Source organism: Bombina bombina, chromosome 4 (assembly GCF_027579735.1).
Source record: "Bombina bombina isolate aBomBom1 chromosome 4, aBomBom1.pri, whole genome shotgun sequence".
Taxonomy (NCBI): domain Eukaryota; kingdom Metazoa; phylum Chordata; class Amphibia; order Anura; family Bombinatoridae; genus Bombina; species Bombina bombina.
Genome location: NC_069502.1, coordinates 419,777,316 through 419,803,388, shown reverse-complemented (window position 1 = coordinate 419,803,388; position 26,073 = coordinate 419,777,316). Strand labels below are relative to the sequence as shown.

The following is a 26,073-nucleotide window of genomic DNA, read 5'->3' as shown; positions in this document are numbered from 1 at the left end:
TGTGTCTGCATGTATAAGTGCATGTATAAGTGTATACTATGTAGTCTGTGTGTATCTGCATGTATAAGTGTATGCTATGTAGTGTGTGTGTGTATCTGCATGTATAAGTGTATGCTATGTAGTGTGTGTGTGTGTATCTGCATGCATAAGTGTATGCTATGTAGTGTGTGTGTATTTGCATGTATATGCTAAGTAGTGTGTGTGTATCTGCATGTGTATGCTATGTAGTGTGTGTGTGTATCTGCATGTGTAAGTGTATGCTATGTAGTGTGTGTGTATCTGCATGTATAAGTGTATGCTATGTAGTGTGTGTGTATCTGCATGTATAAGTGTATGCTATGTAGTGTGTGTGTGTGTGTGTGTATCTGCATGTGTAAGTGTATGCTATGTAGTGTGTGTGTATCTGCATGTATAAGTGTATGCTATGTAGTGTGTGTGTATCTGCCTGTATAAGTGTATGCTATGTAGTGTGTGTGTATCTGCATGTATAAGTGTATGCTATGTAGTGTGTGTGTATCTGCCTGTATAAGTGTATGCTATGTAGTGTGTGTGTATCTGCATGTGTAAGTGTATGCTATGTAGTGTGTGTGTATCTGCATGTGTATGCTATGTAGTGTGTGTGTATCTGCATGTATAAGTGTATACTATGTAGTGTGTGTGTGTATCTGCATGTATAAGTGTATGCTATGTAGTGTGTGTGTATCTGCATGTGTAAGTGTATGCTATGTAGTGTGCTACTGTGCATTTTTGCTGACTTTAAAGGCCAGAATCTAGAATATTAATGGGGAATGCAGAGAGCAGTTTTAAATAATTTATTATTAAATGTCCAATTAAGATAAAAATATTTAGCAATGTCTTTGCAAAGGATAATTAAATACATAGCTCACATAGCCATACCAGTTGTTTGAGCTTGTGTTTGATTTGCTGCCTAAGTGTGTGTGTGTGTGTGTGTGTGTGTGTGTGTGGGGGTGGGGTGGGATGGGGGGGTCCCTCTTTTGAATTTTGAAATGTTGGGAGTTATGTGGTATCCATTTAACGTTCTGTACTATGTGTCTGTCACTTTAAGATTTCAAGAGGCTTTGAAGGTGTACGCATACCTTTCCCTTTAATGCTGTGTTGTGTGTATGCCTGTCATTTTCAGACTTTGAGAATGCAAGGTTGTGTGTGCATGCATTTTGGGATTTGTACCTTTAAGACTGACTGTGGTGCGTATGTTATGTGTGCCTTGTATGAGCTGTACCTTTAATGCTGTGTAAACATATTTTCAGCAGTGTGCGCCTATACCGGCAGAGTCACTGTAAGTCAGTTACACAACACGTGTAGAAAAACCTGCTGAAATGTATACAAAAAATCTGTATGTTAGGCAGGTTCCATACAATTTATCCATATATAGGCGAGCAGCAGAGCGCATGTGTAAATGCTGGCTGGGGAAACTTAGTATTTGTGGAAAACGGATTGTACACTCCACAATATGGTTCCTGGAGATGCAAAAACTGAAATATTGTTGGAAGCCCTCGCTTAATCCCATACCGATTTTTAAGTAAAATAATGCTTTAAGGTTAAGAAAATAATTTAGAATGTTAATCGAAGATTTTACCACAAATATTTATAAACTGTAAAAAGATGTAATGCGCTTGTCCCAAAGAATACACACAGGTTGTATATCTTTATAGACACGTCCATCTGGCAGTGAATGAGTTAAGCTCTCTGCTGTCCCTGCTGGTCATTCTGGGTATTGGATGATCTCATGCAATTGTTTGCACGACCCAGCCCTCAAAGCTTTTTGTCCTCTTTCGATCACCATACACCCCTTGCTTAATGGTCTTTCCTGACTTTTATTACACTGAATCCCTAATTCAGATATCTGGCTGATTAGATCTGGTCGATCTCAGGGATCCCCCTCTCCAATGTCGCTCCCCCTGCAGATTAACCTGCAGCATATCCACGTTACTGAATGACTGACAAGCAGCAACATCAGCCTGAAAATATGACCGAGATCAGCATTGATCAGTCCAAGCTACCAGGAGTAAAGGAAGGTAAACACCAGGACACAGTTAAATTGATTATTGTATTGTTTAACCCATTAGTCCCCTTTGGGCTACATATAAATTGTTAGAGTATACATCTGAGGTTTTAATTGTATATTAATATGCACATATAGCCACTTCAATGCCACTATTATGCCAGACGAATAAGCACAGCAATGCTTTTAATAGCCCTGTCAGCGAGCGTACAATTAAATACACAGACCTGATTGTGTCCTACTAGTATTATATTGATAAAACACCCCTTATAGCACTCAAATGACAAATGGTAAAATATATCACACCAAATATTACATTTTAATCCAATGTTTTTTTTCCTGCGAGTATACATTTCATTTTGTTTTATTTTTTGTCTAAGTGACACTTTAAGATATTTGTTGCTTTACGATTTGCTTTTGGAGGTGTGAATATTGCTTTTAGTAGATAGTTCTAACTTTTAGTGGACCATCATTTATAGAACATTAAGCTGAAATGAATACAGTTTTTTTTTTTACACTTGACTAGTTAGTATTCACTTCACAAGGATGCACCTTTAATGGTGAGTTATGCATAAAACATTTTGTCCTTAAAATGATACATCTGTTATTATCTGTAAAACCAATATGACAGTTGTCCAGTTTCCATAAAGAATATAAAAAGTCACCTGTCAGGGTTCTTCATTAGCTCTGCCAGAAATGCTGTTGATACATTCTTATAATTCTCCAGATTGGCTTGCCTGCTTTATGCTAATATGTATGCATCAATGCATTGCATGCAAGTGTATGACTTTGATTATGTGTTTAACTCACTGGAAGGGCAATGCAAGATACGTTTGTTAACAAATAATAACAAAATAGATCATTTTGACTCTACAGTATCCCTTTTAAAGTACCACCAGGGCTGCTTCTTAAATACTGGAAGAAAAATAATAGTTTCTTATCCAGTTCCTCAATCTAACACTTGCTTTATTGCATAGTAAAATTATGTACTTTACATGCTTTGCATTCCTAAATTATCTGCCAGAGCAGGAATGAAAGGCCCCAAAATGTTCTGGTGCATATTTGTTTAGTGGCGAGTACGGTCTGTTCTGGATGATCGCATCAACACTCTTTGTAATAATTAATCTATTATACCCATGTTTTTCAGATACATAAATTAGATGGTACTTTTGAATCCATTTTACCCTGTCCATGGGATTATTCACTAGGCTGAGAGATTTAATTTCATCATATTTTTGCTAAGCGTCAATTGAATAACATGGAAGTCTGAGATACTATTGATTGCAAAAATTGTTTGCACCTATTAGTAAATCTAGGACATTGTCTGAATTTCAAATTCACTAAAATCAATTATTGCATCCAATAGTGGGTAACATAAAATATTAAATTATTTTTTGTTCATGCTTTTGGAGGTGAGTTCCCATCTACCAATACATTTTAAATAAAGTTGTCTTTTCCAGTCTGTGAGCAATTTAAACCCTTGGGAACTAATGTAAGCAAACGGGAATTTTTAATTTAACAGACTTCAATTTTATCTTTTTTTTTGTGCAAATAATATTTTTGACTTGCCTGAAACATATTGGAGTTTAATGTGCCTTTTGTTTATCTGAATAATATGATCTGTCAATTGAAGGGGTATAAAAGAGTAATAGAATGTTCTTATATGTTAATTTTTATTGCGCTCCTCCCTGCATAGAACTGTCTGACATATGCTGCTCCTGATTGGCTCTGTGGCCTTGCTGGTCCAAAGCAGATTTTATTGGCTTCATTTAAGAAGATGCAAACGTACCTTTTGTAGCACCTGTGGCTGCAGGCTTGTATGAGCAAGCCTGCAGCTGATAGTTAAAGGGATATGAAACTCCAATATTTCCCCCTTTATGATTCAGATAGAGCATGCAATTTTAAGCAACTTTCTAATGTATTCCTATTATCAATTTTTTCTTGTTTAGCCACCAATCAGCAAGCACAACCCAGGTGCTGAACCAAAAATTGGCTAGCTCCTAAGCTTCGATTCCTGCTTTTTCAAATAAAGATACCAAGAGAACGAAGAAAATGTGATAATTGGAGTAAATTAGAAAGTTGCTTAAAATTGCATGCTCTATCTGAATCATGGGAAAAAAAATGTGGGTTTCATATCCCTTTCAAAAGCAGCGGTCATTAGACTAGAACACTAGTACAACTATCAAGAGTCATTCCTCAATCCCCCCCAGACTTCTCCAGCTAGTGTGATTGACAGATCTTGCTTACATGTGAGCAGGGGTCAGCATTGCACAAGTAGCAGCTTGTGCAATGATAAATGCAGGAAGCATATTGCTGCCACAAAGCCTTGAAGACAGGGGCAGAGATGTCCGCCTGGGGGTTGTTAAATGGACCCTATCTGTTTGACCCAATTGTAGGGATTGAACATACAGTGTTGTGCAGGCAAAAGTGCAATAATAAGATACTTCAGTGCATTGGAACAGTTTATTTTTGCTCTTTCATTACCTTTTTTGCCTACACTTTTCCACAAATGTAAAGGGACAGTCAACACCAGAATTGTTGTTTTAAAAGATAGATAATCACTTTATGCAAAACAGGGGGATGGGTAATAACACTGTTATATTAAAGGGACACTGAACCCAATTTTTTTTCTTTTGTCATTCAGATAGACCATGCAGTTTTAAGCTGCTTTCTAATTTACTCCTGTTATCAATTTTTCTTCATTTTTATGCTATCTTTATTTGAAAAAGAAGGCATTCAAGCTTTTTTTTTTTTTTTTTTTGGTTCAGAACTCTGGACAGCACTTTTTATTGGTGGATGAATTTATCCACCAATCAGCAGGAACAACCCAGGTTGCTCACCAAAAATGGTCCGGCATCTAAACTTACATTCTTACATTTCAAATAAAGATACCAAGAGAATTAACCCCTTGAGTACCAATGACGGCTCTGAGCCGTCACAAATTGTCCCTGTCAGGTGCTAATGACGACTCAGAGCCGTCACTAGCTCTCTCCCACTTTGAGGGAGATCTGGGGGCTCCCACCGGCTCCTACCCCGGCGATTGGGCTTGCATAGTGACAGGCATCGCCGGGTCTTCACGTTAAGCGCGGGGACGTCACGCGCAATGACGTGATGACGTCACCGTGCAACTTTATTTAACATTAACAATGTTAAATATAGGAACAGGGGGCATGCTGCTTAGAAGCCTGTATCTCAGGCATTTAAGCAGCTACAGACCCCCAAGACCCACCGTTGGAAAGATAATCACCTAACCTTGTGTAAGTCTTGGAGATCTGAAATAACAAAAAAAAAAAGTTAAAAAAATATATTTTTAAAAATATAGAATAAAAAAAAACCTTTAAAAAACCTTAGCACCCAGGTGGGAAAGTGCTTAGCACTCAAAGGGTTAAGAAAATTTGATAATAAGAGTAAATTAGAAAGTTGCTTAAAATTTCATGCTCTATCTGAATCACGAAAGAAAAGATTTGAGTTCAGTGTCCCTTTAATATACTTTTTACCTCTGTGATTACCTTGTATCTAAGCATTTTCTGACAGCCCCCTGATCACATGACTTTTTATTATCTATTGACTTTGCATTTTAGCCAATTTGTCCACTGGCATGATCACAATGTTATCTATATGGTTTATATGAACTAGCTCTCCCCTGTTGTGAAACGTAAATAAAAAAATGCATGTGATAAGAGGCGGCCTTAAAGAGCTTAGAAATTATCATATGAGTCTTCCTAGGTTTAGCTTTCAAATAAGAATACCAAGAGAACAAAGCAAAATTGGTGATAAAAGTAAATAGGAAAGTTGTTTAAAATGGCATGCCCTATTTGAAACATGAAAGTTTTTTTTTTTAACTTATCTGTCCCTTTAAGGAATGTAAAAGTGCAAAAAGAAAATGCTGCAATATCATTTTAGCATTGCACATACATACATACATACAAACACACCTAGTCTCTTATGAGTGGGCAATTTTGACTAATTGCGACCACCAGGCCCATCTTACCAGCATTAATAATAATGAAACATATTGCATTTATTGGCCACCCTACCGCCTTAAATGCCTTAGCCTTCCAGCTCCAGTTAAATCCCTTTATCTGTCATTCATCATATTCTGTTATTTAGGATTCCTTATGTTTCTTTACAAAAATCTTTTCTGTTTGCTCTCAGTTGATTAGTGAACTTTTTGTATTAATAATAACATAAATGTCATATTAAAATAAATTTTTTTTACAGAGCTCATATATGTTTATTTTAAAGGGACATTAATGTGCAAAAGGCAAATTCATTTCATTATTGCACTATTGCTAGCGTATATCTATGCATTTAACCCCTGCAAAGGTATTAAATACAAAGTAAAAGTGATGACAAGCCTTATTTAAAATCGGGTCCGGAATTTAAGTGATATCTTAGAGGGACTTTAATCCCTTCCAATGAAGATGCGCTGTAACTTACTTTTTATTCTAGCCGTGCCATTCTAATACCCTGCACTCTAAATGCCCACTTCAAAACTAATTTTTTTATGTAAGCGGTTTTAACACAAAAAAATAACTACTTTTGAAGTGGGCAGTCGGAGCGTGAGGTATTAGAACGACACAGATATATTAAAAAGTAAGTTACAGCGCATCTTTATTAGAAGTGATCAATCAAAGTCCCTCTAAAATATCGCTTAGATTCCGGACCTGATTTTAACACATATAAAGTTTACCATCACTTTTAAGCAGCAATAAACTAGTGGGGTCTAGCCAATGACAATAAGCATATGTGCACAGCCGCCAATCACCAACCAGCTACAAGTAGTGCATGTTTGCTCCTTAGCCTTCATAGGTTTGCTTTTCAACACAGGATACCAACAGAATTAAATAGACAGTAAACACCTTCAAATTTTAATATGCTTAGTTATACATCATAAAACAACTTTGCAATATATTTTAATTTCTTTTGTTTTGCACCATTTCAATTAGGGCTGCAACTAACGATTATTTTCATAATCGATTAATTGGCTGATTATTTTTTCGATTAATCGGATAAAAAAAATCAATTGTTTCCTATATTTTGAATAACATCCACATATTGTTATTGAGTGTTACGAATATAAACTTCAGACTAAAACTTTACATTAACACAACTGTTTGTCCAATTTTTAAGCAGCAGAACAGATTTTTATAATTAAGCAAAACAAAACCACAAACTGTTTGAAAAGAGGTATAACTAGAAACAAGTAGACTATCACTGTTTTTAAAATTGTTATTCACTCTTTCAGAAACTTTGCATTGAAATGCAAAATCTCAACATGTCCACATGCTCCTGCTGGTTCTCTGCTGCTATATTTCCTGCAGCAGAGAAGAGGTGCTCAGATGGTGTTGAGGTGCCTGAGATGCATAAGTAGGGTTTTGCCAATCTCGCCAAATTGGGATATTTATCATTGTTAGCTCCACCAATGCAAAGTATTTTCTACCTTGGCAAGGGACCTCTCCATAAAGTAACCCTGGACTTTATTCTAACATAAAAAATATCTTGAATATCTATAAGCAATGGTAAATAATCAGCTATAAGGTTAGGGGAAAATATCTAGTCCGCTCTAAAAATAATAGATGGTTAAATCTGGTACATAGTATCACAATTTATTAAAAATATAGAAAAAAAAAACAATAAAAAAATAATAATCAAAAGTGCTAAAGACTATATATCAATAACAGGACAAAGCCTTACACATTTATTTATACAGTACATATAATCAGCAATAGCAAGCAATCCGCTAATAATTATGCAAACAGATAATAGTGCACATCAATTTAAATAACTCCCATCAATCTAGGGCTAGGTGGAAATAACAAGCTCAGCACTATATCATGCAAATCATAGTCCCAAATCACCTGATTTACTATAAATAATCCAAATGTTGACTATTATATCTGGGTAGCACATAAGCCAGGAGTAGTTGTAAATTTATACTGTCCTGAAAAAGTGAAAAGTAGACGTCTGTAGACGTCCTTTAGGCTAAGGACATAACCATAAAACACAATACCATGTGCAGGAGCTCAGTGGAGTGAAGCAGCTGGTGTTGTGCACAGACCAACTAAATGCCAACCAACTAATCGATTATGAGATTCGTTGACTATTTTCATAATCGATTATTATCGATTAGTTGTTGCAGCTCTAATTTCAATAAATTTAGCTCTGAAAATTGAGCAATTCCTAATTATCAGAACTCGAAATGCACCCTGCTGACTTTTCATGGCTAACCCTGCTACATATGTCCCTAATGGACTTTATCATAACAAGTGCAAAACACAATGCATTTTAAACTAACTTGATGGCTGGGGCTAGCATTGTCTGTGGCGTAAAGCCCAGATTGGGGTCTCCAAATAAAGCAAATGATGGGTAGAGTTTGGCTACTGAAAAATAATTGCAGTAAAAATGTGTTGTTTTTTTTTTGTTTTTTTTTAAATGTTAAAGGACCACTCAATGCAGTAGAATTGCATAATCAACAAGTGCATAATAAAAAGGCAATGATTTAACACTTACTCTGAATTTCTAATAAGCAATAGATTTTATTTTTTCTCCATTTTACGGCCCCCTGTATCATATGACAGACATCAGCCACAGACTAGTATACGTATACCCTGTGAGCTTGTGCACATGATCAGAAGGATTTTGTTCCCCAAAAAATGTAACTATAAAAAGACTATGCAAAATTTGATAATGGATGTAAATTGGAAAGTGTTTTAAAACTGCAAGTGCTATCTAAATCATAAAAGTTTATTTTGACTTGAGTGTATCTTTAAAAGGGACAGTCAACCCATAGAATTGTTATTGTTTTAAAAGATAGATAATCCCTTTTATTACTCATTCCCCAGTTTTGCATAACCAACAGTTATATTAATATACTTTTTACCTCTGTGATTACCTTGTATCTAGGAATCTTCTTCCAGCCCCCTGATCACATGACTGTGACTGTTTATTATCTATTGTCTTAAATTTAGCATTGTATTGTGCTAGATCTTAAATAACTTTCTGTGCCTGAACACAGTGTTATCTATATAGCCCACGTGTACTTTCTGTCTCTTTGTGTTGAAAAGAGATTTAAAAAGCATGTGATAAGAGGCAGCCCTCAAAGGCTTAGAAACTAGCATATGAGCCTACCTATGTTTATAGAATACCAAGAGAAAAAAAGCAAATTTGATGATAAAAGTAAATTGGAAAGTCAATTAAAAGTCCTATCTGAATAATGAAAGTTTAATTTATACTTGACTGTCCCTTTAAGACTTTGCTGATATTTTATTCTATAGCAACACAACATAAATGTGTATTTACAAGATGTTTACTATCCCTATTTGGTAAAAGTAAATTTTAAAGTATCAAAACATTGCACTCCCTGCAAGTTGTGTCTTTCATGTTCCTTTTAATGTCGTTACGGCGTTGTATTCCGTCCAAATTTTTCTGGGCTTTAACGCCGATGGACGAAATACAATATCCTAACTGGGTGGCTTTCCTGAAGCCGCTGGTGCTTCCCTGATGGGATTGCAGAATGGAGGGCATGCCTAGCATCATAGGGGCGCCCCCCTGACGCATCCCATCATTGAAATCCCGTGATCACTTGCACGATTGCGAGATTTCAAATTGTTTACATCGGAACAGTTGTTCCGATGTAGACACTTTAACACCGACAGGAAAGGGTTAATTATTTTCATTCTTTCTGTAATAGCACTTTCATTATTTTGTTTATATCACATTTATGAATTAATACTGTGGCACAGGAAATTACCCTCACACCAAAGGAGCATGTGTTTAATTTTCTTCATAAACCTTTTTAAACTATTTATTATTTTAGCTCTAAAATACCACTGGTGAAGTGTTTTTTCCTGCTGTCTCTAGGCATCTGTGAATGTTTTGGTGGCCTTTTGTTGATCTATACTGTACTGTAGTACAATGTGTGTTGAGGAAATGGAAACTACTTAAAGGGGCATAAAAGTACAAATATATAAATCCATTGGATTGGTTCTCTATATTTATTACAGATTTTGGAGTCAGCAAGAATATTCAAGGTCCAGGATATGCTTGTTTGTATATAGGCAGGGATAACGGTAAAACAGAAACTCATTTTAGGGATACATTTATTAAGCTACGTGGAGCAGGCATGCGATCCTCTCAGCCTGTAGGGATGGTACATTTTCCTCCTTAGTGTTGTAGAATAGTGCTTTATGTCCCTTTTTAAAGTCAGAGCCTGACAAATAATAGTGCCTAGAAAATTGGTCTTGACACCTGATGGGGGAAAAAAACAAATGAAACACATGCCCTGAAAAGAGGTGTTGGGTTCACTGCCACAGCTCTCCTCTTTGTTCTACAAAGTTTCTGGCTTAGAAAATCTCCCATGAGGCACTGTGGCCAGCATCTTGTCCTGAATGTAGCTGTTTCATGTTGGATGGATATAGCAAGACAAGGTTACACAGGACTTCACAGGAGTATAAACAGTGCTGATCTCAGTAAAAGAGTGATGACATGTAGGCTAAGGTAGTGTGAAAAGGTGAGCGCTGCAAATCCTTGTGACCCCATGAAGTTTTGGGCAGTCCCTGGGAATGCAGGCTGCTGTGGTTGCAGATTGACTTTAGGCAATAAGCCTCTGCATATAGAATCCACCTGTAGGTACATTACAACAGCCTAAAGTGCAAGGGGTGAGTAAAGTAAACCAGTGCCTAAGGAGTTAATCCCCAGACTAATCATGTGATGCCAGTCTCTAGTGTGTTAAACTTCAGCTGAGAGGTTCTGGGAGAATGCCGACTATCCTCTAATATTTGTTTATGCATAGGGAAATATTGCAGTTGCAGCCCACTTTGAGAAATAAGGTTAAAGGGATAGTCTAGTCAAAATGAAACCTTTATGATTCAGATAGAGCATGTCATTTTAAGCAACTTTCTAATTTATTCCTATTATCAATTTTTCTTCGTTGTCTTGGTATCTTTAAAGGGACACTGAACCCAAAAAATTTATTTCGTGATTCAGATAGAGCATGCAATTTTAAGCAACTTTCTAATTTACTCCTATTATTAATGTTTCTTCCTTTGTCTTGCTATCTTTATATAAAAATAAGCTATCTAAGCTTTTTTCTTGGTTCAGGACTCCGGACAGCAGTTTTTGATTGGGGGATGAATTTATCCACCAATCAGCAAGGACAACCAGGTTGTTCACTAAAAATGGGCCGGCATCTAAACTTACATTCTTGCATTTAAAATAAAGATACCAAGAGAATAAAGAACATTTGATAATAGGAGTAAATTAGAAAGTTAATTAAAATTTCATGCTCTATCTGAATCACAAAAGAAAAAATTTGGGTTCAGTGTCCCTTTAATTGAAAAAGCAAGGATGTAAGCTTAGGAGCCGGCCCATTTTTGGTTCACAACCAGGGTAGCACTTGTAGATTGGTGGCTACATTTAGACACCAATCAGCAAGTGCCACCCAGGTTCTGAACCAAAAATGGGCCGGCTCCTAAGCTTACATTCTTGCTTTTTCAAATAATGATACCTAGAGAATGAAGTAATATTAATAATAGGAGTAAATTAGAAAGTTGCTTAAAATTGCATGCTCTATCTGAATCATGACTAGACTATCCCTTTTTAATTACTCACCTTCTCTGCTGAATAAATGCATGCAAATGTTTATTAAAAAATGCCTCTATAAATATGCTGAATTAAGGTTTAATGCATATTGTCTCCCAACACATTTAGTGACTGATATTTCTATTTTCCACTATTCTAGGAAGATCATGAATTAAGGGACATGAAACACAATATTTTTTGTCCTTAAGATTTAGATAGAGCATGCAATTTTACTTCTGTTATCTAATATCCTTAGTTCTCTTGGTGTCTTTTGTTGAAAAGCATACATAGTTAGGCTCAGTAGCTGGGCACTAGATGCTTATTGGTTGCTGTACATATATGCCTCCTGTCATTGACTTACCAGTAGCTAGCTCCCAATATTGCATTGCTGCTGTTTCAACAAAGGATACCAAGAAAATGAAACTAATTGATAATATAAGTTAATTGAAACTTGGTTAAAATGTATGTTCTATATGAATCGTGAAAGAAAAATGTGGGGTTTTATGTTCCTGTTAGGGCTCGATTTATCAAACTACGGCAGACAGGGGTGTACATATGTGCCCCTGTCCGCCGCAGCTCGCCTTTGGCGGACTGAATGCCTCTAGCAAAATTTCACATTGCACGATTTTTCACTTGCGTGCAATGCCTCCCCCTGCCTGTGCACATCTAATCGTCTGACCGGGGAGATCGACAGCTCCTGCCTGCGTTTTATTGGCTGTGCTCAGGCAGGGGGAGGCATTGCACGCAAACGTAAAATAGCGCTCACGTGCAATGTTAAATTCCGCCAGGGGAAATTTGCATGCAATGTTAAATTCCTTCAGGTGGAGAAGAGGTTAGAGAAGCAAACGTTCTGATGACCACTGCTTGATAAATTGTGACTGCAGGTTCTCTTTTGAGAACCTGCAGTTGCAGAGAGGCGTAGGGCTTGATAAATAAAGCCCTAGTGCCCAGCTACTCAGCCTAACTATGTATGCTTTTTAACAAAAAAGACGCTAGGAGAACTAAGGAAATTAGATAAGAAGTAAATTGGAAATCTGTTTAAAATTGCATGCTCTATCTAAATCATAAAATCATAAGGACAAAAAATATTTTTTCATGTCCCTTAATTCATGATCTTCCTAGAATAGTGGAAAATAGAAATCTCAGTCACTAAATGTGTTGGGAGACAATAGGCATTAAACCTTAATTCAGCATATTTATAGAGGCATTTTTTTAATAAACATTTGCATGCATTTACTCAGCAGAGAAGGTGAGTAATTAAAAAGGAATAGTCTAGTCATGATTCAGATAGAGCATGCAATGTTAAGCAACTTTCTAATTTACTCCTATTATTAATATTACTTCATTCTCTAGGTATCTAGGTTTTTACCACTAGTCAAAGCAATCAGTGCCTAGTAGTTAGCTGGTTCTGGCAGTTTCAAAGAATGTCATTTCCAGCCTTTTTATAGCAAAAGCTTATTTTGTGTACATTAAAAATAAGCAATGTCCCTTTTTAAGCATAAGGCTCTGATAATGAAGACTGCTATAGTGGAGACCATACTCAGCAGTTAAATCTTGATGTATGTTTTGGTGACGCCCTGATGTCCCACTGGAGCTATGAGCAAGCTAATGATTTCCAAAGCTTTGTTAAAAGGTCTTCTAACATTTGTTCAATTCTCTGTAAATAGTTTATCTTCAAATAGTTTGTCATATTGTTAGCTAGATTCTGCTATCAGCATTTAGTATCCAGGTCTTTTTTCAATGATATATATATCAGTCTAAATAAAAAGTTGACGGATCATAAAATTCGGGTTATGTAGGGTAATCTTAAAAATATTATTTTTTTTGTAAGAATAATAATTATTTACATAAATTAAAACAAATGATAATATTCTCTGGAAAGAGCCTAAGGCAATCATTCGTCCATCATTTTCTACTGCCATCTGAATGGGTACCCCTGTGTATTATGCCCATTTGAGCTTTCAAATTGGCTGTGACTGCTTTCCAAAAGATTTACTATGGAATTTTATATCCCTTTAAATACATAATTACTGAAATAGAGTTTGACTCATGGTATTAGATTTTAGTATTTGCAAATACAATTGGAAACTAGAACACAAATTAAATATAAAAGGGCAAAGAACACCGACTGTCTGAGGAATTTAAATTGCAAACAAAAAAAAAAAAGTTTGGCTTAAAGTTACTGGCTGTAGCTTGTGCTGGTGTTGGAATTACACTTAATATTGTTTGTGTTTGTGATTAATTGTTCCTTTTTGTGTTACAATAAAAATAACTTGTCCTGCGCCAGAAATTCATTGAACTACAAAACAGCTGCTATTGGTTTTTCATAGTTATTTCTTAATTATTTGTTTAAATGTTGAGAATGCATGTTCCATAGAAGCATGTGTTGGAACCAGAATAGCAAACAGATGGCCTATGGAACCCCCCACATTCTTCTTTCTTTAAAGGCACAAACAGAGCTCATTTTCTGCATTGTGGGTCTTACAGCTTAGTTGTAGACAGGCTCGTAGTCGCATAACGCTCCATTGTATTCCTCTCTTGCCCATCTTAAATTTTTATTTTATGATTCAGATAGAGTATTCAATTTTAAACCACTTTCTCCAACATAGGTGTGTCCGGTCCACGGCGTCATCCTTACTTGTGGGATATTCTCTTCCCCAACAGGAAATGGCAAAGAGCCCAGCAAAGCTGGTCACATGATCCCTCCTAGGCTCCGCCTACCCCAGTCATTCTCTTTGCCGTTGTACAGGCAACATCTCCACGGAGATGGCTTAGAGTTTTTTAGTGTTTAACTGTAGTTTTTATTATTCAATCAAGAGTTTGTTATTTTAAAATAGTGCTGGTATGTACTATTTACTCAGAAACAGAAAAGAGATGAAGATTTCTGTTTGTATGAGGAAAATGATTTTAGCAACCGTTACTAAAATCCATGGCTGTTCCACACAGGACTGTTGAGAGGAATTAACTTCAGTTGGGGGAACAGTGAGCAGTCTCTTGCTGCTTGAGGTATGACACATTCTAACAAGACGATGTAATGCTGGAAGCTGTCATTTTCCCTATGGGATCCGGTAAGCCATGTTTATTAAGATAGTAAATAAGGGCTTCACAAGGGCTTATTAAGACTGTAGACTTTTTCTGGGCTAAATCGATTCATTATTAACACATATTTAGCCTTGAGGAATCATTTAATCTGGGTATTTTGATAAGATTTTATCGGCAGGCACTATTTTAGACACCTTATTCTTTAGGGGCTTTCCCAAATCATAGGCAGAGCCTCATTTTCGCGCCGGTGTTGCGCACTTGTTTTTGAGAGGCATGACATGCAGTCGCATGTGTGAGGAGCTCTGATACATAGAAAAGACTTTCTGAAGGCGTCATTTGGTATCGTATTCCCCTTTGGGCTTGGTTGGGTCTCAGCAAAGCAGATACCAGGGACTGTAAAGGGGTTAAAGTTAAAAACGGCTCCGGTTCCGTTATTTTAAGGGTTAAAGCTTCCAAATTTGGTGTGCAATACTTTTAAGGCTTTAAGACACTGTGGTGAAATTTTGGTGAATTTTGAACAATTCCTTCATATTTTTTCGCAATTGCAGTAATAAAGTGTGTTCAGTTTAAAATTTAAAGTGACAGTAACGGTTTTATTTTAAAACGTTTTTTGTACTTTGTTATCAAGTTTATGCCTGTTTAACATGTCTGAACTACCAGATAGACTGTGTTCTGAATGTGGGGAAGCCAGAGTTCCTTCTCATTTAAATAAATGTGATTTATGTGACAATGACAATGATGCCCAAGATGATTCCTCAAGTGAGGGGAGTAAGCATGGTACTGCATCATTCCCTCCTTCGTCTACACGAGTCTTGCCCACTCAGGAGGCCCCTAGTACATCTAGCGCGCCAATACTCCTTACTATGCAACAATTAACGGCTGTAATGGATAATTCTGTCAAAAACATTTTAGCCAAAATGCACACTTATCAGCGTAAGCGCGACTGCTCTGTTTTAGATACTGAAGAGCATGACGACGCTGATAATAATGGTTCTGAAGGGCCCCTAAACCAGTCTGAGGGGGCCAGGGAGGTTTTGTCTGAGGGAGAAATTACAGATTCAGGGAACATTTCTCAACAAGCTGAACCTGATGTGATTACGTTTAAATTTAAGTTGGAACATCTCCGCGCTCTGCTTAAGGAGGTATTATCCACTCTGGATGATTGTGACAATTTGGTCATCCCAGAGAAGCTATGTAAAATGGACAAGTTCCTAGAGGTCCCGGGGCTCCCAGAAGCTTTTCCTATACCCAAGCGGGTGGCGGACATTGTAAATAAAGAATGGGAAAGGCCCGGTATTCCTTTCGTCCCTCCCCCCATATTTAAAAAATTGTTTCCTATGGTCGACCCCAGAAAGGACTTATGGCAGACAGTCCCCAAGGTCGAGGGAGCGGTTTCCACTTTAAACAAACGCACCACTATACCCATAGAAGATAGTTGTGCTTTCAAAGATCCTATGGATAAAAAATTAGAAGGTTTACTTAAAAAGATGTTTGTTCAGCAGGGTTACCTTCTACAACCAATTTCATGCATTGTCCCTGTCGCTACAGCCGCATGTTTCTGGTTCGATGAGCTGGTAAAGGCGGTCGATAGTGATTCTCCTCCTTATGAGGAGATTATGGACAGAATCAATGCTCTCAAATTGGCTAATTCTTTCACCCTAGACGCCACTTTGCAATTGGCTAGGTTAGCGGCTAAGAATTCTGGGTTTGCTATTGTGGCGCGCAGAGCGCTTTGGTTGAAATCTTGGTCAGCTGACGCGTCTTCCAAGAACAAGCTACTTAACATTCCTTTCAAGGGGAAAACGCTGTTTGGCCCTGACTTGAAAGAGATTATCTCTGATATCACTGGGGGTAAGGGCCATGCCCTTCCTCAGGATCGGCCTTTCAAGGCCAAAAATAAACCTAATTTTCGTCCCTTTCGTAGAAACGGACCAGCCCAAAGTGCTACGTCCTCTAAGCAAGAGGGTAATACTTCTCAAGCCAAGCAAGCTTGGAGACCAATGCAAGGCTGGAACAAGGGAAAGCAGGCCAAGAAACCTGCCACTGCTACCAAGACAGCATGAAATGTTGGCCCCCGATCCGGGACCGGATCTGGTGGGGGGCAGACTCTCTCTCTTCGCTCAGGCTTGGGCAAGAGATGTTCTGGATCCTTGGACACTAGAAATAGTCTCCCAAGGTTATCTTCTGGAATTCAAGGGGCTTCCCCCAAGGGGGAGGTTCCACAGGTCTCAGTTGTCTTCAGACCACATAAAAAGACAGGCATTCTTACATTGTGTAGAAGACCTGTTAACAATGGGAGTGATTCATCCTGTTCCATTAGGAGAACAAGGGATGGGGTTCTACTCCAATCTGTTCATAATTCCCAAAAAAGAGGGAACGTTCAGACCAATCTTAGATCTCAAGATCTTAAACAAGTTTCTCAAGGTTCCATCGTTCAAGATGGAAACCATTCGAACAATTCTTCCTTCCATCCAGGAAGGTCAATTCATGACCACGGTGGATTTAAAGGATGCGTATCTACATATTCCTATCCACAAGGAACATCATCGGTTCCTAAGGTTCGCATTCCTGGACAAGCATTACCAGTTCGTGGCGCTTCCTTTCGGATTAGCCACTGCTCCAAGGATTTTCACAAAGGTACTAGGGTCCCTTCTAGCTGTGCTAAGACCAAGGGGCATTGCTGTAGTACCTTACTTGGACGACATTCTGATTCAAGCGTCGTCCCTTCCTCAAGCAAAGGCTCACACGGACATCGTCCTGGCCTTTCTCAGTTCTCACGGATGGAAAGTGAACGTGGAAAAGAGTTCTCTATCTCCGTCAACAAGGGTTCCCTTCTTGGGAACAATAATAGACTCCTTAGAAATGAGGATTTTTCTGACAGAGACCAGAAAAACAAGACTTCTAGACTGTTGTCGGATACTTCATTCCGTTCCTCTTCCTTCCATAGCGCAGTGCATGGAAGTGATAGGTTTGATGGTAGCGGCAATGGACATAGTTCCTTTTGCGCGCATTCATCTAAGACCATTACAACTGTGCATGCTCAGTCAGTGGAATGGGGACTATACAGACTTGTCTCCGAGGATACAAGTAAATCAGAGGACCAGAGACTCACTCCGTTGGTGGCTGTCCCTGGACAACCTGTCACAAGGGATGACCTTCCGCAGACCAGAGTGGGTCATTGTCACGACCGACGCCAGTCTGATGGGCTGGGGCGCGGTCTGGGGATCCCTGAAAGCTCAGGGTCTTTGGTCTCGGGAAGAATCTCTTCTACCGATAAATATTCTGGAACTGAGAGCGATATTCAATGCTCTCAAGGCTTGGCCTCAGCTAGCGAGGGCCAGGTTCATACGGTTTCAATCAGACAACATGACAACTGTTGCGTACATCAACCATCAGGGGGGAACAAGGAGTTCCCTGGCGATGGAAGAAGTGACCAAAATCATTCAATGGGCGGAGTCTCACTCCTGCCACCTGTCTGCAATCCACATCCCAGGAGTGGAAAATTGGGAAGCGGATTTTCTGAGTCGTCAGACATTGCATCCGGGGGAGTGGGAACTCCATCCGGAAATCTTTGCCCAAATCACTCAACTGTGGGGCATTCCAGACATGGATCTGATGGCCTCTCGTCAGAACTTCAAAGTTCCTTGCTACGGGTCCAGATCCAGGGATCCCAAGGCGGCTCTAGTGGATGCACTAGTAGCACCTTGGACCTTCAAACTAGCTTATGTGTTCCCGCCGTTTCCTCTCATCCCCAGGCTGGTAGCCAGGATCAATCAGGAGAGGGCGTCGGTGATCTTGATAGCTCCTGCGTGGCCACGCAGGACTTGGTATGCAGATCTGGTGAATATGTCATCGGCTCCACCATGGAAGCTACCTTTGAGACGAGACCTTCTTGTTCAAGGTCCGTTCGAACATCCGAATCTGGTCTCACTCCAGCTGACTGCTTGGAGATTGAACGCTTGATCTTATCGAAGCGAGGGTTCTCAGATTCTGTTATCGATACTCTTGTTCAGGCCAGAAAGCCTGTAACTAGAAAGATTTACCACAAAATTTGGAAAAAATATATCTGTTGGTGTGAATCTAAAGGATTCCCTTGGGACAAGGTTAAGATTCCTAAGATTCTATCCTTCCTTCAAGAAGGATTGGAAAAAGGATTATCTGCAAGTTCTCTGAAGGGACAGATTTCTGCCTTGTCTGTGTTACTTCACAAAAAGCTGGCAGCTGTGCCAGATGTTCAAGCCTTTGTTCAGGCTCTGGTTAGAATCAAGCCTGTTTACAAACCTTTGACTCCTCCTTGGAGTCTCAACTTAGTTCTTTCAGTTCTTCAGGGGGTTCCGTTTGAACCCTTACATTCCGTTGATATTAAATTATTATCTTGGAAAGTTTTGTTTTTGGTTGCAATTTCTTCTGCTAGAAGAGTTTCAGAATTATCTGCTCTGCAGTGTTCTCCTCCTTATCTGGTGTTCCATGCAGATAAGGTGGTTTTACGTACTAAACCTGGTTTTCTTCCAAAAGTTGTTTCTAACAAAAACATTAACCAGGAGATTATCGTACCTTCTCTGTGTCCGAAACCAGTTTCAAAGAAGGAACGTTTGTTGCACAATTTGGATGTTGTTCGCGCTCTAAAATTCTATTTAGACGCTACAAAGGATTTTAGACAAACATCTTCCTTGTTTGTTGTTTATTCCGGTAAAAGGAGAGGTCAAAAAGCAACTTCTACCTCTCTCTCTTTTTGGATTAAAAGCATCATCAGATTGGCTTACGAGACTGCCGGACGGCAGCCTCCCGAAAGAATCACAGCTCATTCCACTAGGGCTGTGGCTTCCACATGGGCCTTCAAGAACGAGGCTTCTGTTGATCAGATATGTAGGGCAGCGACTTGGTCTTCACTGCACACTTTTACCAAATTTTACAAGTTTGATACTTTTGCTTCTTCTGAGGCTATTTTTGGGAGAAAGGTTTTGCAAGCCGTGGTGCCTTCCATCTAGGTGACCTGATTTGCTCCCTCCCATCATCCGTGTCCTAAAGCTTTGGTATTGGTTCCCACAAGTAAGGATGACGCCGTGGACCGGACACACCTATGTTGGAGAAAACAGAATTTATGTTTACCTGATAAATTACTTTCTCCAACGGTGTGTCCGGTCCACGGCCCGCCCTGGTTTTTTAATCAGGTCTGATAATTTATTTTCTTTAACTACAGTCACCACGGTATCATATGGTTTCTCCTATGCAAATATTCCTCCTTAACGTCGGTCGAATGACTGGGGTAGGCGGAGCCTAGGAGGGATCATGTGACCAGCTTTGCTGGGCTCTTTGCCATTTCCTGTTGGGGAAGAGAATATCCCACAAGTAAGGATGACGCCGTGGACCGGACACACCGTTGGAGAAAGTAATTTATCAGGTAAACATAAATTCTGTTTTTCAATTTACTTCTATAATCAAATTTGCTTCCTTCTTTTGGTATCTGTTGATGAAGGAGCCGCAATACACCACTGGGAGCTAACAGAACGCATCCATAAGCCAAGGACAAGAGGCATATATGTGCAGCCACCAATCAGCAGCTAGCGCTAGTCACGACTGCTTCTGAGCCTACCTAGGTATGCTGTCAACACAGGATACCAAGAGAATGAAGCACATTAGATAAAGAAAATAAATTTGAAGGTTGTTTAAAATAACATGCTATATGTGAATCATGACATGAATATTTGGGGTTTTATGTCCCTTTAAAACCATGGGCTACAAACTAGCTCTTACAGGGACAGTCTAGTCGAAATTAAACTTTCATGGTTCAGATAGGGCATGTAATTTTAAACAACTTTCCAATGTACTTTAATCATCAAATTTGCTTTGCTATCTTGGTATTCTTAGTTGAAAACTAAACCTAGGTAGGTTCACATGCTAATTTCTAAGCACTTAAAGGCCACCTCAAATCTGAATGCATTTGACAGTTTTTCACAGCTAGTGGGCGTTGGTTCATGTGTGCCATATAGATATCATTGTGCTCATGCCCGTGGAGTTACTAATTAGAGGGCACTGATTGGCTAAAATGCAAGTCTGTCAAAAGAACTGAAATAAGGGGTCAGTCTACAGAGGCTTAGATAAAAGGTAATCGGAGGTAAAAAATATATAAATATAATCGTGTTGGTTATGCAAAACTGGGGAATGGGTAATAAAGGGATTGGGTAATAATGTTCTGGAGTAGACTTTCCCTTTTAAATGCTTTTTATGTTTCCCCCTTTTTGCTGATCTTCCACTATAGGTTTGCAGTACATATATTTCTAGGTGGTTGTTTAAATATAGGTCTGTGGCAGTTCTCTTTCTAAATTGCTGTTCATTTATAGTTTGCTTATGCAGATGAATATGGTTTTATTTCCATGAACAAGATTTGTAGAATGTAACAGAGATGGGACTGAACCTCTTAACGTGAAACGGAGGGACACCCCATTTGTGGCACAAGTGAACAAGCCTTATATCCAATATGGGTTAAAGGATTCTTATTATGGTAATAAATATATAACAAGAAAAATTACAGTATGTTATCAATTTCATAAACTATTTCTTACATATATTACTTGCATTAATTATTATTTATTGGGGTCAAACGACATAAAAGTGCAAAAAAAATGCTTTAAATATCTACACCCTGTTTAAAAAATGAACTTACAAAATGTCCCTTACCTGATCTAGTGTTGTGTTCTATTGCAGGCATGCATTAGCATATGGTTTGTATGCAAGATAAGCTGATGTGCATATGACCGTATGCATATTGCACCTGGGACATAAGGCAGGTGGTTTATAGTCTTATTTTCATTGTTACCAAATCATTAAAGGGATATAAAAGTGGAAATAAGAAAATGCTGTAACACTTTAGAGTAGAGTATTTTAGGTTTGCACTGTTGCTTGAATACAATTGTGTTTTTAACACCTGCAAAGTATTTAAACACATAGTTAAAGTCAGCTCCAGAGCAGCAATGCACTACTGGAGTCTAGCTGAAAATGTCTGGTGAGTCAAAGAGAAGAAGCATTTGTTTAGCCACCAGTCACCATCTAGCTCTCAGTAGTGTATCGCTGCTCTTGAACCTATATAGGTATGCTTTGTTTCCAACAAATACTATTGAGAGAACAAAGTAAATTTGATAATATAAGCAAATTGAAAAAATGTTTTGAATTTGCAAGCTAGATTTGAAACTTTATAGTTTAATTTTCACTTTTATGCTCTTTTGATATGCGTTTTCTATGATTATAAACTACATCTATTTATAACTTAATTACTAATTTGATGCTGTTTTTCTTATGGGTGATTTCATATGAGATCAGCAGGATACTCTGTGAATTCTCCTCCCACTTGTTTGAAAAAGCTAGTCCTTTAACCTCAGTCAGAAAAGTGAAGGAAATAATGTTTGTTTTAGGTGACGATTTTCCTCTGCGTTTTGTTTATTCGTCTTATCATTTCTGCTCAGAGTTGAAGCTATAGAAAGTAAATCAGAACGCTGCTGGGATATGTTCTATACTACTATGATTGAAAGTAATCTATCACAAGTTTAGATACAGCTAAATGCACGTACTGTTATATTAAAGAGTAACTTGTTTCACACTTGTTTTTGCATTTTGAATTTGTCCTACAGTAGCCTAAACAGTCCCTTTCTCTCCATAATCCATATCACGTTTTTCTTCAGTCTTGTCCAACATTAATTATGATAGTTATTATAATGTCCAAATGTTGATGATGGTGATAATAATATACATTTGAAGGATCAGTAATAAATAAATACTTATACATATACACACTCGCACTCACCAGCCAATTTATTAGGTACACCTTGCTAGTACTGGGTTGGGCCCCATTTTGCCTTCATAACTTCCTGAATTCTTCGAGACATAGAAGGCCATTGGAGTTCAGTGAACCCTTTGCCATGTGCAAGAAACCAGTTTGAGATGATTTTAGCTTTGTTACATGATGCATTATCCTGCTGGAAGTAGCCATCAGAAGATGGGTACACTGTCATAAAGGGATGGACATGGTCAGCAACAATACTAAGGTAGGCTGTGTCGTTTAAACGATGCTCAATTAGTATTAAGGGGCCCAAAGTGTGCCAAGAAAATATCCCCCACACCATTACACCACCAGCAGCCTGAACCATTGATACAAGGCAGGATGGATCCATGCTTTCATGTTGTTTATGCCAAATTCTGACCCTACCATCTGAATGTTGCAGATAAAATTGAGACTTGTCAGACCAGGCAACGTTTTTCCAATCTTGTATTGTCCAATTTTGGTGATCCTTTGCAAATTGTAGCCTCGGTTTCCTGTTCTTAGCTGACAGGAGTGGCATCCGATGTGGTCTTCTGCTGCTGTAGCCCATCTGCTTCAAGGTTTGACGTGTTGTGCATTCTGAGATGGTATTCTGCATACCTTGGTTGTAACGAGTGGTTATTTGAGTTACTGTTGCCTTTCTATCATTTCGAACCAGTCTGCCCATTCTCCTCTGACATCAACAAGGCATTGTCGCCACACAATATATGTGTGTGTGTGTGTGTGTGTATATGTATGTGTGTGTGTGTGTGTGTATATGTATGTGTATATATATATATATATATATATATATATATATATATATATATATATATATATATATATATATATATATATATATATATATATATATATAATGTGTATGTATGTGTGTACACACACACTATCTATCTATCTCTGTGTAATACTTTGCAAAATGTTAACATTTTCTGTCAATTATAAATGTTACTTAAAGGGACAGTCAAATCAAAATTAAACTCTTTTATGATTCAGATAGAACATGCAGTTTTAAGACGCTTTCCAATTTACTTCCATTATCACATTTTGCACAGTGTTTTTATTTTCACACTTTCTGTGGAACAAGATCCTATTGAGCATGTGCTCAAGCTTACATGGTATACATATACTAGTCTGTGATTGGCTGATGTCTGTCACATGATACAGGGGGCCGGTAAAATTATTATTTGAAATTCAGAGTGGGTGTTAAATGATTGTCTTTTTATTATGCACTTGTTAATTATGCAATTGTACTGCATTGAGAGTCCCTTTAAATTGACAACCAAGATGTGATTATGTTTTATGAGCAATCAAGGGTATAAATTATTGCTGGCAGTGTGTAACTCTGATTCCTTTATGTTCTGGGAACCAAATATTTAAATCTCTGCTGCTTTTATGATACTGGTAATCGGGGTTAAATCCCAGCCAAGTAATACATTTTGGTACTATTTTGGTACTATATTTAATTTATGGTTTTCTTGGCTCGCCTATGTTATACTCATCAGTGATATGATTACAAAGTGTTGCAAGAACTGAGTTGAGAAATAAGACACAATAAAGGATTATACTCCAAAATATTATATATTTTAATTTATGATATTATACAATTCAATATCTTCCTTCTAAACTCTGTAAATGCTTACAGCTAGACATCGAAAAGCAGTACCTGCTGTTAAGGTTGGTGTATGAGGGATACTGGATTGGGGCAGTTTTTCAGGGTTTGGGTTAGGCCTCTTAGTTCCATGGAATGGTCATCTTAATGCTACAAGATAATTTAGACAATTGGGTGCTTCCAACTTGGCAACAGTTTGGGGGAAGAGCCTATCCTGTTGCCGCATGACTTTTCCCCTGTGCACAAAGTGAGGTCCATAAAGACCTGAGCTCTCTTGGCTAAATGGGCACATATTTTTACAGACATTCTCTAACATCTTGTGAAAAGCCTTCTCAGAAGAGTGGCTCCTGTTATAGCAGGTAGTAACTTCATATTGATGCCCATAGTTTTGGAATGGGATATCCAACACGCTCAATTAGGTGTGAAGGTCAGGTGTTTACTGTTGGCTATACAGTGTGTGTGTGCATTTGTATATTTATTATATATTTGCTGCCAGAGTACTTTTTTTCTCTGCGTCTATGGGTGTGATTGATTGTGGCCAGTGGTATCATTAGTGGTATGTTGCATCACTTGTGACTCACAAGCCTTGTATCTTCTGCATGGTCTGATCTTAATATTTTGTGGTGAGGCAGATGAGAGGATATGTTGTGCTGCAATCTTCTGCTGTTAAAGGGATACTAAACCCACATTTTTTTTCTTTAATGTTTCAGATAGAGCATGAAATTTTAAGCATCTTTCTAATTTACTCCTATTATCAATTTTTCTTTGCTCTCTTGCTATCTTTATTTGAAAAGCAGGAATGTAAAGCTAAGGAGCCGGACCATTTTTGGTTTAGAACCTGGGTTATGCTTGCTTATTGGTTAGCCAAATGTAGCCACCAATAAGAACGAAGAAAAATTGATAATAGGAATAAATTAGACAGATGCTTAAAATTGCATGCTCTATCTGAATCCTGAAAAAAAAGTTGTGTTTAGTTCCCTTTTAAAGTTGTTGTGGTATTTACTAATATTAGCATGCTATTGCAAAATACAGGAAAGCCATCATACAATATTAATATGATGCCATATAATTATAGTGTTTAAAGGGACATAAAACCCAACATTTTTATTTTTGTGATTCAGATAGGGCATACAATTTTAAACAACTTTTGAATTAACTTATATTTTCACATTTTTTTGTTTTCTTGTTATCCTTTGTTGAAAAGCAGATATGTAAGCTCAGGGGCTTGTACGTGTCTGCAGCACAATATGGAAGCAGTTTTGTAACATTGTGTTGTACATTAGCAAGAGCACTAGGGGGCAGCACTATTTCCTGTCATGTAATGCTTTAGGCATGTCCTCTCTACCTACCAACAACAACACAGAATAAAATAAAAAAAGCAAATTTGATAATAGAGAATACAATTTTAAAAAATCTTCCAATTTACTTCTGTCTGAATAATGAAATAAGAATTTTGGTTTTCATAGCCCTAAGCCTCCAGACACTTTGGGCTCTACATTTAGTTATTAACACGTGAAATGAGCAAAGTTCTACAAAGATACAAGAAATGTCACTGAAAACAGGTGAACATTTGTTTTTCAACAGGTCAAAGGTGTATTGTTTGAAAAGTTCAGAAATACTTTAACCCCTTAATGACACCTATGTACCTTGTATGTTGCCTGTCACAAGGGTCTTCCATGGCTTTAACGGCTCGGGTCCCATGAAGTGCATCAAGATTGCTCTATTCTACATACCTCACTTTTGGCGAAACCTGTTCTGTGATATCACTGTAAGCGCAACAGGCAGCTGACGTCCAGCCAAAAATGTGTTTCCTTATGATTTGAAAACTTGTATCAAATTGCTCCTTGCAGGGTATTAAGTGAAACGGAAGATAAATGGGTTATCGTATGTGGTTTTCTTAAGTTTTTCAGGTTGGATTTTGATTTGAAACCCACTGAAAAGACATGCAAAGCACTGATTGGAATAGCGCACCTTGTGATTCTAAATGTTTAATCAGTTGTCATT

The 26,073-nt window shown here is 38.0% G+C and overlaps 2 protein-coding genes across 2 annotated transcripts in view; one reads left to right on the top strand and one right to left on the bottom strand.

Annotated features, from left to right (window-relative positions):
- The window catches only part of UTS2B (urotensin 2B), a 340,141-nt gene that overhangs the window by 235,106 nt on the left and 78,962 nt on the right, over positions 1–26,073 (bottom strand). The gene's annotated exons all lie outside the window — the stretch shown is intronic.
- The window catches only part of CCDC50 (coiled-coil domain containing 50), a 341,194-nt gene continuing 316,901 nt past the window's right edge, over positions 1,781–26,073 (top strand). The window contains 1 exon segment of the mRNA XM_053711877.1: positions 1,781–2,036. Within this exon segment, the coding sequence (XP_053567852.1) occupies positions 1,955–2,036 (82 nt within the window). The 5' untranslated portion in view covers positions 1,781–1,954.